Source organism: Tenrec ecaudatus, chromosome 6 (assembly GCF_050624435.1).
Source record: "Tenrec ecaudatus isolate mTenEca1 chromosome 6, mTenEca1.hap1, whole genome shotgun sequence".
Classification (NCBI taxonomy): domain Eukaryota; kingdom Metazoa; phylum Chordata; class Mammalia; order Afrosoricida; family Tenrecidae; genus Tenrec; species Tenrec ecaudatus.
The window spans coordinates 149,288,265-149,303,907 of NC_134535.1; the positions used below are offsets into that span (position 1 = coordinate 149,288,265).

The following is a 15,643-nucleotide window of genomic DNA, read 5'->3' on the forward strand; positions in this document are numbered from 1 at the left end:
GCAGTGTGTTCCTAGCAGGCATGATGCCCGGTGTTTCCCCCTGCATTCCCTCCCCTGATCTTCTCAGCAATGCTGCGAGACGTGCGTCCTCTGCATTCCCAGTGTACAGATGAGGGAGACGGAGACCTAGCGGCATTCAGTTGCTTCCTCAAAGCCACGTGACTAGTACTTGGTGGGCTGGGCTTCAACCCAGAGTGTGCACTGCAGTCGCACTCTCAAGTATCTAATGCTGGGCCGCATCAAGACCCAGCTCTGCCCTGCCTCCTGTCATCCTCAAGCTGCCTGGCTCTTGGCTTGCTCACCCAGCCACCTGTCACCCTTCGCCAGCCTTGTGGGTGGACACTCACTGAGCCAGACACCAGAGGTCCCCTGGTCATCTTGCCATTCGTCGCTATCCTGTGCCCTGCCTCTCTCCCGCAGGTTACCAGGTGTGCTCTGGGCACCACCTGCTCCCGTCACACCTGAGCAGAGAAGCCTTGTTGGAGCAGGACCCTCCTCTCAGTTGTTCTTCCAGATCATTCTGGAATCAGGGTCCTTGTTGCCCACCCTCATCCTTCCTGGGCGATGACAGAGGCCCCTTACCTTCATGTTCAGTCTCCTGACTCCCCCATCCAGTCTTCACCTGGGTCAGATCCTTCTGTAACAACAATTGGATTTTCACCCCCTTCTTTAACACCTTTGTTCCCATTGTCCTTAAGGTAGAAAAATCAACCTGTCTGGTTGCTTAGAAAGCCCTGCCACCACTTGTCCATCGGTTGGTTGTACTGGGCTGACTTGTGTCGCTTTGATTCTGGAATCTATGTCACTAGTATTTCCGCTACCAGCCAGGGTCACCCACAGTGGACAGGGTTCAGCGAAGTCTGAGAACAGACTATGAAGAAGGAATCAGCTGACCTATCGGGCCTTATCTACCTCTCTAGCCTGCCTCTCAAGGTGGGCTCCATACCCCTCCCACCTAAATCCAGCTCTGGCCTCTAGGTCTTTTCACAAGCAAATTCCTTAACTGCCTCTCTTGTGCCAAACTTCCCCTCAGGCATAGTGATTCCCTTTTTACTCACAGGTCTTCGAGCACTGCCTGAAGTAAACCCACTGCCCCAGTCAATTCCCACTCTTAGGAACTGCCCCCTGGGGTTTCCAAAACGGAAACTCTTTAAGGAAGCCGGCAGTCACTTTCCTAACTGCCAACCCTTTGTTTAGAAGTTGAGAATTGACTCCCTGGCACAGAGTGGGAGCTCAGTAAATATTCGTTGTGCAAATAAATGTAAACCATCTCTTCTATTTTTGAACATGTCTCTGGACCTGCTCATTGCCCACCTTCATGATCCGTTCTGTGCCAGTTGGACAGAGCTGACTCATCTCCATCCTCAAGCCTTTTTCTCCTTCCCTTTCTCCTCCTCCTTCTAGTCTTCTCGGACTCCTCTCTTTGGGTCCTCCCATTTGCAGATCTATTAATATTATTGTAAATAATTTTCAGTTTCATGGTTGCCAGCTTGAGGTTCATGATTACCAGTGTAAGGACCCCAGCTTGCTCTGTCCCTGTTGCCCAGGACGGCGCAGGGACGTGGCTGCCCATCTCGTAGCTTGCAGCGCCCCTCCTCTAGCAGCCTCCCTGTGCAGAGGTGAAACTTTCGGCGGTGTGTGCTGGCGACCTTGGGAAGGATGAAAGGGTGTTGTTTTTGATGCACAGTGTCCTAAAGGGACAGACTCGCCCTTTCTGTTATTTGCTGGTGCATGCAGAGTAGAGAAAAGAGGGAGGTAGTTGGCGACAGACAGTACTTTCAAGGAAAATGTGAAACCAACACAGATTTCTGAGAGGGGAATTTATTTCCCTGGTTAAAATGATTCATAATTCAGATGTCGACCTACATTGTCTTAGCAGATCATGTTTTCTACTTCTTATTACAAGTTATGGATCCTTGATGGTTTGGGCATCATGTAAGGTCAGCAGTTCAAGCCCACCAGCCACTCTGGGGGAGAACGATACGGCTGTCTGCTCCTGTAAAGATTTACAGTCTGGGAAACCCTAAGAAGCAGGTCAACTGTGCCCTGTTAGGTCAAATTCAGCTCCATAGCAGCGGGCTGATCACAATTATGCATGAGGGTCAGTAGTAGAATCCCTGTCTTCAACCGAGCCTTGGGTTGGATTCCTGGCTAAACCCATCTCATACCCAGCCAACACCCTGTGTCATTGGAGGTTTGTGTGTGGCTACGACAGGCTTCTGCCGAACCTCCAGACTAAGATGGACTAGCAAGAAAGCCCTGGTGATCTACTTTCAAAAATGAGGACCCTGTGAATGACGGGGTTCTGTCCACATCGGGTGTGCTGGTGTGACGCAGGTCTGAGCAGCATTTTGTTCCGCGTTGCATGGAGTCACCAGGAGTTGGGGACAACTTGGCAGTAGCTAACAGCATCATGAATTGCTGAAAGCGTTTCCTTGCTCATAGCAAGTGTTCTTTTTTGTTTTCTCTTCTCCCAGAAGTGACACTGAAGGTCCACGTCAGTGACGCCAGCACCCATCAGCCGGTGACGGACGCTCTCGTTGAGATTTTCACCAACCAGGTCTCCATTGCCTCTGGCACCTCAGGGACAGATGGCGTGGCCTTCATCAAGTTCCAGTATAAGCTGGGCACTCAGCTGACCGTCACCGCCACGAAGCATGCCTACGTGCCAAACTCCGCCCCGTGGAAGCCCATCCGGTTACCTGGTAAGGCCATCTTGATGTTTCTCTAAAGTGGAACTAATCGTATAGGCTAACGGTGGACTCAGACACAAACTTTGTTAGCAATACAAGACAGGCCCTTCGTAACAACATTGATGGTGACTATGTGTTGCCATGGGGTTCTTAGGGAAGTTGAGATCAAACAATCAACCATGGAGGAGGGTCTGCCTTGGTATAAGCATGCAGGAGAATCCCTTGCTTCCGAGTTTCTGCTTCTTTCCCCACATTCCTGTCTTCTGCTTTATGGACCAACGGCCCCTGGTGGCTCTGCCAGGTAAATGTTGGACCGCTAACCACAAAGTTGGCAGTTCAAACCCACCAGCCATTCTTCAGGGGAAAGACGAGTCTCTCTGCTCCTGGAGAGATGGACAGCCTCCAACACCCTGTTACAGGATGGCTGTGCATTGGAATAGACTTGGATTAACTTTATTGACCACTACTGCAGGATGGGGTGTGGACAGTACTGTAGAAGAGAGATTCCTCATTCTCAGGTGCCTGTCCTCTTCCTTGCTGTCACACAGGTGGCCAGAGAGCAGAGAGCTCCAAAGAGATGGGGAGTGATGGCAAGATTATTTTGTCCTCTGTTTTCCCTCTTCTTATGCCTCACTATTCCAAGGCCATCTGTCTACGTGAGAGGCAAGGATGGCAACTGATGCCAAGTCAGCTTGAGGAGGGAGAAGGAGATCCAGCCCACTGCTTGCCCCTTGCCCCGGGCTCCTCCAGTGCCTAGACCCCTTTCTGGATCAACACTGACACTCGCTGAGCTGCGAGGCTCTTTCTGGGTCATCATGTAAGAACATTCAACTTTCCTTTTAAATTGCAGTTAGAGCCCAAGACAGAGGTCCAGGGTAGAGGTTTACATTGGAGGTCATCCACAATGTCACGGTAGGAGTCAAAACCATAAACTCCCAGAAGAATAGAGAGCGATGGACCTGGGAGAGAATGCTAGAGAGGGCAACACCCAAATCAAACTCGTTGCCGTCTGGTTGATTCTTGCTCACTGTGACTCTGCGGGACAGAGTGGGACTGCCCCGTTGGGCACCCAAGGCTGCTGACATCTTTATGGAAGCAGGTTACCTTCCCACACCCCAGGCTCCAGCAAAGAGGGAAGGTGATCTTTATTGGGCTACATGTGAAGAAAATCTTGGGCCACTTCCTTTCCACACTGAGAAGGCAGTCTCAACAATGCAGGGAAAGGCTAGGTGGTCCCCAGACGCCACCTAGCCGCTCCAACTGTCCTAGAAGAACAGCGGCACGAAGCACCGAGATGGAGTTGCTGGTGACTACTAACTTCATCACTGTGTGAAAGCAGCCCTTTCCATAATTCCGGTTTTCTTTTAACAAGTCCAATAATGGGAACATCATTGTTTAATTGTAAGACTTTGGGCCTCAGTATGAACATACCTCTTAGTCACCAGTTGGTCCAAAATGGCTTTGTGAGCCTGGTATTCTTGTTTCAAAAACTCAGCTAATTAGCTTGAATGATGTTCATTGACTTCTCCCCTATTGTTCATTGACTGCTTGACTCCATTGGCCTTGTCAGTATATTAAAGATACTTTTAACTAGAATCTAACACATGTTGAACTGGCCTGTTGAAACTGCAGGGTCAACCTGTGTTTTTTGGGAAAAAAACAAACACGTAATACCCTTGGTTTGGGGTGTCACTCTGCTCTCATACTCAAAGATTATTGGGGGATCCTTGAGACCTCCTTGATTAGGTTCAGGTATAGTCTTAAAGAGGATCTTGGGGTGCTAGCCTCAGGGGGCCCACTGCTCTCTGCTGTTCCAGTGTGTCTTACGTCTTACTTGTTTAATAAAAATTTCAGTTCTACTCCATATTCTTCTCCCATTCTTTGTGAGACCAACTACTGTAGTCCTGGTTGGACGTGAGTGGGGGTAGCTGGGCACCATCCAGTTTTTCTGGTCTCATAGACGATGAGGTCGTGGCTCTTGCAGACTTGCCTTTTCTCTGCATGTTTGGTTACCTTCATTATTGTTTGTTTGTTTTATTTTATTTTATTTTGTTACCTTCTTACTTTTTGGCTCCTGGTGTGTCAAGAGCCGTGGGGTGGCTCAGATGGCTGCTCACACACTTCTGAGGCTCCAGTCCCTGCTCACTTCTGCATGCAGGTAACGATTTGGGGGAACGATGTTTTGCCAGTTATGTGAGACTATGGAATTATGGCCGTGAGACTGTGGTCCTCAACCTTCAAACCCAGAACACAAGTGTTGAAAGGGGTCTGATAATAACTGTCGGTCTGTGCGTATTCTCAACGGTCAAAGCTTGCACTCTTGGTGTTCCAGCTAAGTGGGCAAGGGATCGAGGAGAGCCGAGAGCCTCTTCTAAACTATGTGGGGATTTGACACTAAACATGCTTGCTTGCTTGCTTTTTGAAAAGGGACGATTGACCTAGTAGTATTTGGCTGAGAGAAAACAGTGAAACATAGTCTCTACATGTGCAGTTTAGTGACCCTGGTGACATTCTTGCAGCTGCACAACCATTTGTCCCCTCTCTCATGAACAAGCTCATCACCCCAGTCTTTCATGAACTGTAAACCTGACCCCACACAGACTGGGGTTAAAGGAGCTTCGTGCTTTGGCAGGCAGGCTAACTAACTTTAAGGTGACTTCAGGGGATGTTGTTGAGTGAAGGAGAAAAATTTTCGTATCATTCCAGGTAACTGAATGTACTTGTTTGAGACAACAAAGCATGCTTTCTTGACTACCTGCGTGTACGGTGTTTCTGCATGTACAGCGTTGCATTCACAGGAGATTTTGGGGTGCATTTCACTTCCCATTTTGACAGTCGTTTCACGAGCACATGTTAGGCTTTTCCCCCAATAAAAGAAAGGGGTGGAGATTGAGGGGGGGGTGGGGCGCAGCATAAGAGCACCCTTCACCTCTCCCAAACTGACAAGAACACGTTCCAATAAATAAAATGTAACACAGCTATTGAGTTACATCCTATTCACACCTGCACAGTGCTGGCCATTGTCCAGACTCTGGATGACAGCAGTGACTCTTGGCCAGGTCTCCTGCCATGAGTCCGCCCTTTCTAACTACCTGTACTGCTAGAAGGAGCCCTGGAGGCACACTGCTGAAGCACTTGGTAGCTACCTGGAAATGAGAGGTGTGAACCCCCTCTGCGGCTCTTCGGAGCAAGGCCTGGCTCCCGTGGCCACCTGCTTCTGTGAAGATTACAGCCGGCTCTGCTTCGCACCACTCCAGGTCACTGCGCGTTGGACTCAACTGAACAGCACCCGACAGCAATAAACTCATGAGAGTTAATGTCACACATAATGGTGTGCTCTGGCCTCAACTGCTTCTGTGATCTCCAAATGAAGCTTCAGTTAAATGTATCACATAACCCCAAACCCAATCTTACTGCCATTGAGTCGGTTCTGACTCCTCTCAGCCCTCTATAGGGTTTCTGAGACCGTCCATCTTTACAGGAGCGGACTGCCGTATCTTCCTCCCGTGTTGCCACTGGTGCCAGTGTGAGCTCCAGTTGGCAGCCCAACACCTGCCGTACAAAGTCATCCAACGCTCCTTCCCCGTAGCACCTAAGACTCTCAGCCTTGCCACTTCTCCCCTTCGCGTCTGATGGTCTAGCCCCAGTAGGCGCGTCATTGCTCTCCACCGGAGTTTGGCCAATTGGCTTCCCCTCCTGCACTGTCTGAGCTGCTGCTGCCCAGCTCTTGACTTGGGGTCCCAGGGTGATGCAGCCAGTTCACCATTCAGCTGTTAACCAAAGTCTGCAGGCTTGGCTCCATCCAGAGACACGTCAGAAGAAATGCTTCACTCTCTACTGCTGAGAAATCAGCCATTGAAAACTCAATAGAGCACTGTGTTAGGGTTCTCTACAGAAACAAAACCAGGACACTGATGATTTTATATATATTTAGGTAGGTAGGTAGATAGATAGATGGTTGGGCATTCCATAATGCTCCATAATAAACAGTTGGGCATTCCATGATGCTCACCTTCCTAACAGGATCGCTGAAGACAAAATGGGTGCATAAGCAAATGCAGTGAAGAAAGCTGATGGTGCCTGGCTATCAAAAGATATAGCATCTGGGTTCTTAAATGCTTGAAGATAAACAAGCGACCATCTACCTGAGAAGCAACAAAATCCACATGAAAGAAGCACACAAAGAATAAAACATCATATAATTGCGAATGAGGGGGAGTGCAGAGTGGAGACCCAAAGCCCATCTGTAGGCAACTGGACATCCCCTTACAGGAGGGTCGCCAGGAGGAGATAAGCCAGTCAGGGTCCAGTGTAGCAACAATGAAACATACAACTTTCCTCTACTTCTTTAATGCTTCCTCCTCCTCCATCATGATCCCAATTCTACCTTACAAATCTGGCTATACCAGAGCATGTACACTGGTACAGATAAGAGCTGGAAACACAGGGAATCCAGGTCAGATAACCTCCTCAGGATCAATAATGAGAGTAGTAATACCAGAAGGGTAAAGGGAAGATGGGGTAGAAAGGGGAAACCGATCACAAGGACAGACAACAGAAAAGTGGGTGAAGGGAGATGTTGGAAAGTGTAAGACATGACAAAGTAATAATAATTTATAAATTATCAAGGGTTCATGAGGGAGCTGGCAGGGAGGGAGGAGAAAAAATGAGTTGCTGATACCCAGGACTCAAATAGCAAATGTTTTGAGAATGATGATGGCAACAAATGTACAAATGTGCTTGACACAATGGATGGATGGATGGATGCATTGTGAGAAGAGTTGTATAAGCCCCCAATAAACTGATTTTAAAAATAAGAATTAATCTATAAAGCAACATAAATGAATCAGTGCACCTCACTTCCATGAAAGAGCTAATACACTGACGGTCCTTCAAGTCTTGAGGGCTGTTGGGCAGTCCTCTGAAGAACAATTCAGGCTTTCTGGCCACAGGCAGCAAACAACAAGGCAGGTCACCAACAATCAGCCAGATGACAGGGTTCAACAGTCCCCAGCTCAAGCGACATATATTCCAGTTGTGTGGCGCAGCAGGTCTTGAAGGAACCTCAAATTCCAGCTACACAGCCACGGGTTCGGTGTCCCACAGGTTGTGTAGCTTGCAAATGGAGGCAGAGAACAAGCAAGGCAGCCACACACTGGTCTGATCATCAAAGAGCAAGAGACAAGAAAGACGAAGCTCCCTGAGCCATTTATCTCTCCGCCCTTCATTGGCCATGTTGGCACAACAAACCTACCTATCACAAGCACATTTCTACTCTGTCATGAAAGGGGTCGCCATGGATTAGAGTTAACTTGATGGCAACTGGTTTGGTTTGTTCACTTTGAAGCTTGTCTTCTGCCCCCTAAAGGCCAGCCTGTCACTTCTCCTTCAGGCAAAGTTAGTCCCTTCTCTACTTAGCAAAGTACAACACCTGCTTGATAGGACTCAAACCTCTGCCTGCCTCTTTCCAACCCACCAGGGGATTCACTTGAGCTAAGCTTCCTAGTCCCAGGAGCACTGGGGGCAGGTGGCTCCCTGGTCAGCTGCTAACCAATAGGTGGGTGATTTGAACCCCAGTGGTTCCACTGGATAACAGACTTGACAGTTTGCGCCCAGGAAGTTTGCAGACTTAGAACCCCATAGAAACTCTTCTATTCTGTCCCATAGGGTTGCTGTGAATTAGAATCTACTCAAGCCAAGCAACTCCTGTAGACCTGCTCCAGGAAGCCCCCTGCTGGCACCTCTGCTGCCGTACACCACCCTGATTCTTCCCTGTTAAGAAATGATAAACCTTCTATGAGAGCAGGTGCCTTGTGTGTGGAAGAACCAGGTGCCTTAGGTTAGCGATGTTTTCAGAACAGCCTGGGATGGTCTGGGTAATATAAAGCCCAGCCTCCCCAGCCCAGCTCAGAGATTTTCAGGGTCTAGTAAGCACCGTCCTGTGGGAGCTCTTGAGTACAGCGGGCAGTCTGGACGGGCAGACAGGGGCATTTGAAGTGCTTTGAGGTAGTTAGTTTATAGTGCCAACCTGGCCGATAAAGCACATGTGGGATTAATTGAAGGGCAGAGGAATAAATGGCTCCATAAGCCTCCCCTTTCTATTTCTCTGGTCTCTTGCTTTGTGATGGTCGCACCAGGGTGCAGCTGCCTTAGCAGTTCCCTGCTTCAGCTGGCAAGACTGACTTCCTGCAAGACATCCCCAAGGAGAAGCCGTGGACCTACCCTGATGCAGCCCTGGGTGCTGGAGCAGACCTGTGGAGACCCCTGCCAGCGCTGAGATGCTTACACATTCACCGACTCGGCTTTCCTCCTGCAGTCGGCATCATTGTGTCTGTTTTGTGAGAGGGAGGAAGACTGTGGATTGGTGTTGGACATGTGGGTTAATGAGCTAATGTTGGACTTGTGGGCTTGGGCAGCACTGGGTTGTGATGTTCTTTTGGTGCACAATTAACCTCTATATAAAACTCTCTTTTATACATGAGTTCCTTTGTTTCTCTGAAGTACCCAGACTAATACATGCTTGTAGAGGGCTTTTCTGAGTCAGCCAGCCTTCCTCTATCCCTGGACTGCACGTGGTACAATGGGGAGTGGGGAGTTGGGAAGTAACTGCCTTCATGCGATGGTTTCTTCTCAACCTTCTTCCAAAGCCCAGTGTGAATTTGTATCCTAACTTTGACCCTTTAAGCTGTGTGTGTGTTTTTTTAATTACTTATTTGATGGTGAAGATATAAATCTCAAACCATAAGATTCACCATTTTAAAGGGTACACTACATTGGATTTTAGTACATTCACAAAATTGTATGCTCGCCACCATTATCTAATTCCAGAATATTTTCATCCACCCCAAAGGAAACTGTCTATTTATAGTCTCTTCTCATTCTCCCCTGCCCCAGCCTCCAGCAACCACTAATACATTTTCTGTCTCTATGGATTTGCTCTTCTGAGCATTCCATATAAGTAGGGTCATGCAGTAGGTAGTCTTTTGTGACTGCTTACTTACACTAACATCATGTTTTTCCTGGGTCCTTCCATGTTATGGACCCGTATGTTGTGCTTTTTGATGGCTGAATAATATTCCATCCTAAACCTCTCACATTGTGTGTGCCCGTTCATCACCTGATGGATGTTTGGGTAGTTCTACTTTTGGGCTATTGTGGATGATGTTTTTCTGAGCATTTCTAACCAGGTTTTTGTTTGGACCAGGCTTTCAATTCTCCTGGGCATATTCACCTGGTTGGGTCAAAGGGTAACAGGGACTTGTCAGACTGTTTTCCACAACCCCAGTGTGTCATCTTCGGGCTGCTTAGTGTGTCCTCATCCCCGTGCAGGGTATTGCTCTGGAAGGCATTGTTGCCATGGTTGTGGTGTTTAGTGATGCTGTAGGACAGAGTAAAGGGCTCTGGGCTGCAGCAGAGCCCAAGTCTTTGCCTCCTTTGTGCAGCTAGTGGTGTCAAACCGCTGACCACGGACTGGCTTCAAACAAACAGCTCCCAACGCATGGTCCTTGACTAAACGACGACTCACAGTGACTCCCTGTGGATTCCCGAGACTGTAACCGTTTACGGGATAAACAGTCGTTCTCCCATGGAGCTGCTGGTGATTTTGAAACACGACCGTGAGGATAGCAGCCTAACGCCTACCCACTACATCACCCGGGCTCTTTACGTTGTCAAATCTTCATTAACCTATACCAGGCAAGATCTAGGGCTGGGTGGGCCTTGTATATAACACATCCACAAACTTAGCAACATGCTCAGGTTGCAGAAGCTCGGTTGCTATACAAAAGTTGGCATTATGAGAAAGAAGAAGATGACACACCAAATCACCAAATGGAAAATGCTTACATCATTACATAACTGCCATATCATTACATCATTTTATTACATCATATCATTATCTAACTGCCAAACCACAGAGAATCATGACCAAGCCGAGTTCACACATGGCCTTAACCTTCATCTTAGCATTCATTACTGCCAGACATATGTCATTAGTGAGCAAGAAAGGCAGATAGTGGATTTTTTTACTGTTGTCATATATGTGAAATGTCTGACAACAAAAGAGTTGACAAGTGAGAAGCAGGTGTGTGCATGTGTTTCAGGAAGTTTGTGGGAAACAGTTCAAGAGTAATGGGCCACTTAACAAATGCAGAAAGCTGTCTGTTAGTTGGGAAAGAGGTTCTTATATGAGAACTTAAGCTATTTTAAAAGTCCTTTGCTGATCCTAATAAAAAGTATTGTTGATTGGTTTGAAATCAGAGAATGCAAAGAATGCAGAGGTACCAAAAAGAACCCGAATTGGATATTTGAATTGAAATTTAAGAATTCCTTTGTATCCTTTTTATAATTTTTATTTTTTTTTCTGCAGTATTTTCTTCTCTGAGCCTTGGCCTGCTTCCAGAAAGATCTGCTACTCTAATGGTCTATGAAGATGTTGTCCAAATAGTATCAGGATTCCAAGGTATGTTCAATAATTCGAGAAGAGACAGTAGCTTTAGGAGCAATGACTAAAATCCTACAAGGGACCAGTTCACTGCCGGTGCACCCACAGTGGGGACATAAGTCTGTTGTGCCCATAGGTGCTCAGCCCATCTGAAGGTTGGTTACACTATCCACTGTACTCGTGTCTGTTTTCAGGACTAGCCTTCAAGTGTAGGAGGCAAAGGTAGGGAACTTACCCCTCCCCTCCCCACACCTCACACTACGCTCAGAGCAGAGATTTCCAATCCTGTCGGGTTGGAATAAAGGACACTACTCTGGCCTCACTCTCTTCAAAGCAGAACAAGCCTTGCAGTATGGCCTGGCCTGGGTACTTTTCAGTCAGTCTCACATATAGGGATGTCTGTAATTTTATCAAACCCTTTCTGACTCCCTAATGCTCTTGCAGAGAACTAGTGCAGGCATGTTGGAGACTTCCCTTTGAAGATATTGGGGGTTGAGAATAACATTAGTATAGAACCTATTTTTTTTAACAATTTATTGGGGCTGATACAATTCTTTTCACAGTTCATACATATACATACATCAATTGTATAAAGCACATCTGTACAGTCTTTGCCCTAATCATTTTTTTTCTCTTTTCTTCTTTTACATTTTATTAGGGACTCAAACAACTCTTACCACAATCCATACATATACATACATCAATTGTATAAAGCACATCCATACATTCCCTGCCCCAATCATTCTCAAGGCATTTGCTCTCCACTTAAGCCCCTTGCATCAGGTCCTCTTTTTTTTTTAGAACCTATTTTTATACTGAGATTATTTCATTCTAACTAAATAATCAGCCTGAGAATGGTCACTCCTGGTTTTACATGCTCTCAGATTAGTTTTGTTTTGTTTTACGTTAGTACTATTTTATACCATTCATAAATAACCAAAGTCACATGTCATTTGCAGATAAGGTGAACGCGTTTATTCATTTAATAATGACTGTGAGGAAGATACAAAGGTTAGCATGTAGCCACTGCTCTTAGAAGATGAGTCTAAGTGGGGAGCCAACAAACCCAGGGACAAGGGAACAACGAGATCTAAAAATCATTGGTGAGGAGGGCATGGCGAGGGGGTTGATCAACTGCAATGTAACTGAGAGGAATTACTGAAAGCCGAATGAAGGTCGAACATGATAGTGGGACAAGAGGAAAGTAAAAGGAAATCGAGGAAAGAAACTAGGAGGCAAAGGACATTTATAGAGGTATAAATACAGGCATGTACCTATGTAAAATTTTTATATAATGAGAGGGCTATAGGTTTATGTGTATATATATATATATATATAAAGTATTAAGGTAGCAGATGGACACTGGGCCTCTACTCAAGTACTCCCTAAATGCAAGAACACTTTGTTCTAATAACCTGGCATTTTGTGATGCTCACTTCCCGACACGATCACTGAAGACAAAATGGGTGCATAAGCAAATGTGGTGAAGAAAGCTGATGGTGCCTGGCTAGTAAAAGATACAGCGTCTAGGGTATTAAGTGCTTGAAGATAAACAAACAGCTTTTTAGCTGGGAAGCAACAAAGCCCACATGAAAGAAGCACATCAGCATGTGTGATCAAGAGATGTTGACAGGATTAGGTATTAGGAATCAGAATACCCCCCAAAAAAACAATCATATTGATGTGAACGAGGGGGGCCACAGTGGAGACCCATCTGTGGACAATTGGACATCCCCTCACAGAGGGGTCACAAGGAATGGATGAACCAGCCCGGGTGCAGTATAGCACCAATGAAACATACATCATTCCTCTACCTCTTTAATGCTTCCTTCATCACCACCCCCACTATCATGACCCCAGTTCTGCCTTACAAATCAGCCAGACCAGAGCATGTACACTGGTACAGATCAGAGTTCCGGGCACAGGGAATCCAGGACAAAGTAAGCCCTTCAGGAGTAATAATGGGAGTAGCGATACCAGGAGGGGAAGGGAAAGGTGGGGGGGGGGGGGAGAAAGGGAGAACCAATCCCAATGATGGATGTATAGCCTATCACCCAGAGTGAGGAACAACAGAAACATGAATGAAGGGAGACAGCTGACAGTGTAAGATATGAAAGTACCATATATACTCAAGTATAAGCCAACCCAAATATCGGCCAAGAAGCCTAATTTTACCACAAAAAGTGCATAAGAAATGTACTGAAAAGCTTGGCTTATATATGAGTTTTTACGGTAATAGTAACTTATAACTTATTAAGGGCTCATGAAGGTGGGAGGGTGAGGAAGGGAGGGGAAAAATGAGTAGTTGGTACCAAGGGCTCAAGGAGAAAGATGTTTTGTAAAGGATGCTGGAAAGAAATGTACAAATGTGCTTGACACAATGGATGGATTGTGATAAGAGCTGTACGAGCCCCAATAAAATGATTTTTTTAAAAGAGCTGCAAGAGCCCCCAATAAAATGAATAAAAAGAAAGAAAAGGGGTCTGAAGAGAAAGGAAGTGGGAGCATCTAGAAGCGTAGATGACTCACGTTTGAGGGAGAAAACAAGCCTAGAGATGGAGGTGAGAGTCATCTGACCTGTAGAAGCCTAGTTTTTTTGTTGTTTATTATTTATCTCTTTTTACTATTAGTCATTTTATTGGGAGCTCTTACAGATACGTAGCAATCCATAATTCGGTTAGATCAAGCATCAGTTTACAATTGTTACCACCATCAGTTTCAGAACATTGTCTTTCTTCTTGAACTCTGAAATCAGCTCCTTTTTATGCCTCCCTGACCCTACTCCCCCAGAAACCCTTATTATTATATATTATCATTTGCCATATCTTACACCATCCAATGCATCCGCTCACCTGTAACTGTCACTCGTTCCCAAGTGGAGTTCTAATCTACAGTCTTCAATGAGAAGCCTGGGTTTGTGCTGCTTTTTCCCTGAGCGAGCAGTCTTCACCTACACCTGAGTCTTCAGCATCCTTTCCCACGGGGCTCACACTAAGTCGGTGACCTTGGAGCACTACAACTTTCAGGTTATTAGCTTTCTGTGGTTGTTTCATAACCAAAAGCACGGTGGTTTTCTTGAAGCCAGCAAACGCTTTCCATCCCTTCTCCCGCTCCTCACGAAGGCAGGAAGATTGAGCCTATTCAATGCGATTTCTATCAGAACCTCTCCCAGCTGGAAAAGTCAAGAGATGTAAGGTTGCAGTTAATGGCCTTGGTCCCAAGCTTGATCACCCTTTTATTTCAGGCTGTAGATTGAGCTATTCAGAGGCCAATTTAAAACCGGTACTTAGTGCCTGGTGAGCTGCCAGGGGCTCTTCAGATACCAAATGGAAATAGTGAATCACCTGGGCCAGTCTTGTTTGCATTTCCAAGAATAATGCACCCTGGAGCCTGCCAGCTGCTCAGATCTGGGCCGTTTGGAATGCTGCTTACTCTGATCCCGTCTATTGCTTCTGGGCTGTGCCCACAGGCTGGGGCCTGGCACAAAAGTGTTAAAGAGGGGGGTTCACCCATATGTCCCAACAACTGTACAATGTGTTTGCATTTTCTATATGACTTAACTTTTTTTTCTCTCCTAGCCTTGCATTTTGTGATTTTAATTTTTAAAAACTGTGTGTTCCATTCTCTTCTTTTTAAAAAAATATCATTTTATTGGGGACTCATACAACTCATATCATTCATACATACATACATACATATATTGTATCAAGCACATTTGTACATTTGTTGCCATCATCATTCTCAAAACATTTGCTCTCTGCTTGAGCCCAAGCTATCAGCTCCTCAATTTCCCCTCCTTCCCCGCCTCCCCCTATGAACCCTTGATAACTTATAAATTATTATTGTTATGTCATATCTTACACTGTCCAAAATCTCACTTCACCCACTTTTCTGTTGTCCATCCCCCAGGGAGGAGGTTATATGTAGATCCTTGTAATCGGTTCCCCTTTTCTACCCCACCATCCCTCCGTCCTCCTGGTATCGCCACTCTCAGCACTGGTCCTGAAGAGATCATCTGTCTTGGATTCCCGGTGTTTCCAGTTCCTATCTGTACCAGTGTACATCCTCTGATCTAGCCAGATTTGTAAAGTAGAATTGGGATCATGAGAGTTGTGGGGGACAGGGGGGAGAGTTGGGAAGTAGTTAGGAACTAGAGGAAAGTTATATGTTTCATCGTTGCTACACTGCACCCTGACTGGCTCATCTCCTCTCCACACAACCCTTCTGTAAGGTAATGTCCAATTTCCCACAGATGGGCCCTGGGTCCCCACTCTACACTCCCCTCATTCACAATGATTTGATTTTTTTGTTCTGATGGTGCCTGATATCCGATCCCTTCAACACCTCGTGATCGCTCAGGCTGGTGTGCTTCTTCCATGTGGGCTTTGTTGCTTCTGAGCTAGATGGCCATTTGTTTACCTTCAAGCCTTTAAGACCCCAGACGCTATATCTTTTGACAGCTGGGCTCCATCAGCTTTCTTCATCACATTTGCTTATGCACTGCTTT

At 46.3% G+C, this 15,643-nt stretch overlaps 1 protein-coding gene across 1 annotated transcript in view; it reads left to right on the forward strand.

Annotated features, from left to right (window-relative positions):
• FAM171A1 (family with sequence similarity 171 member A1) overlaps window positions 1-15,643 on the forward strand; it is a 173,108-nt gene that overhangs the window by 92,491 nt on the left and 64,974 nt on the right. The window contains exons 2-3 of the mRNA XM_075552330.1: window positions 2,478-2,705; window positions 11,062-11,154. Of these exons, the coding sequence (XP_075408445.1) occupies window positions 2,478-2,705; window positions 11,062-11,154 (321 nt within the window). The remainder of the gene's footprint in view (window positions 1-2,477; window positions 2,706-11,061; window positions 11,155-15,643) is intronic.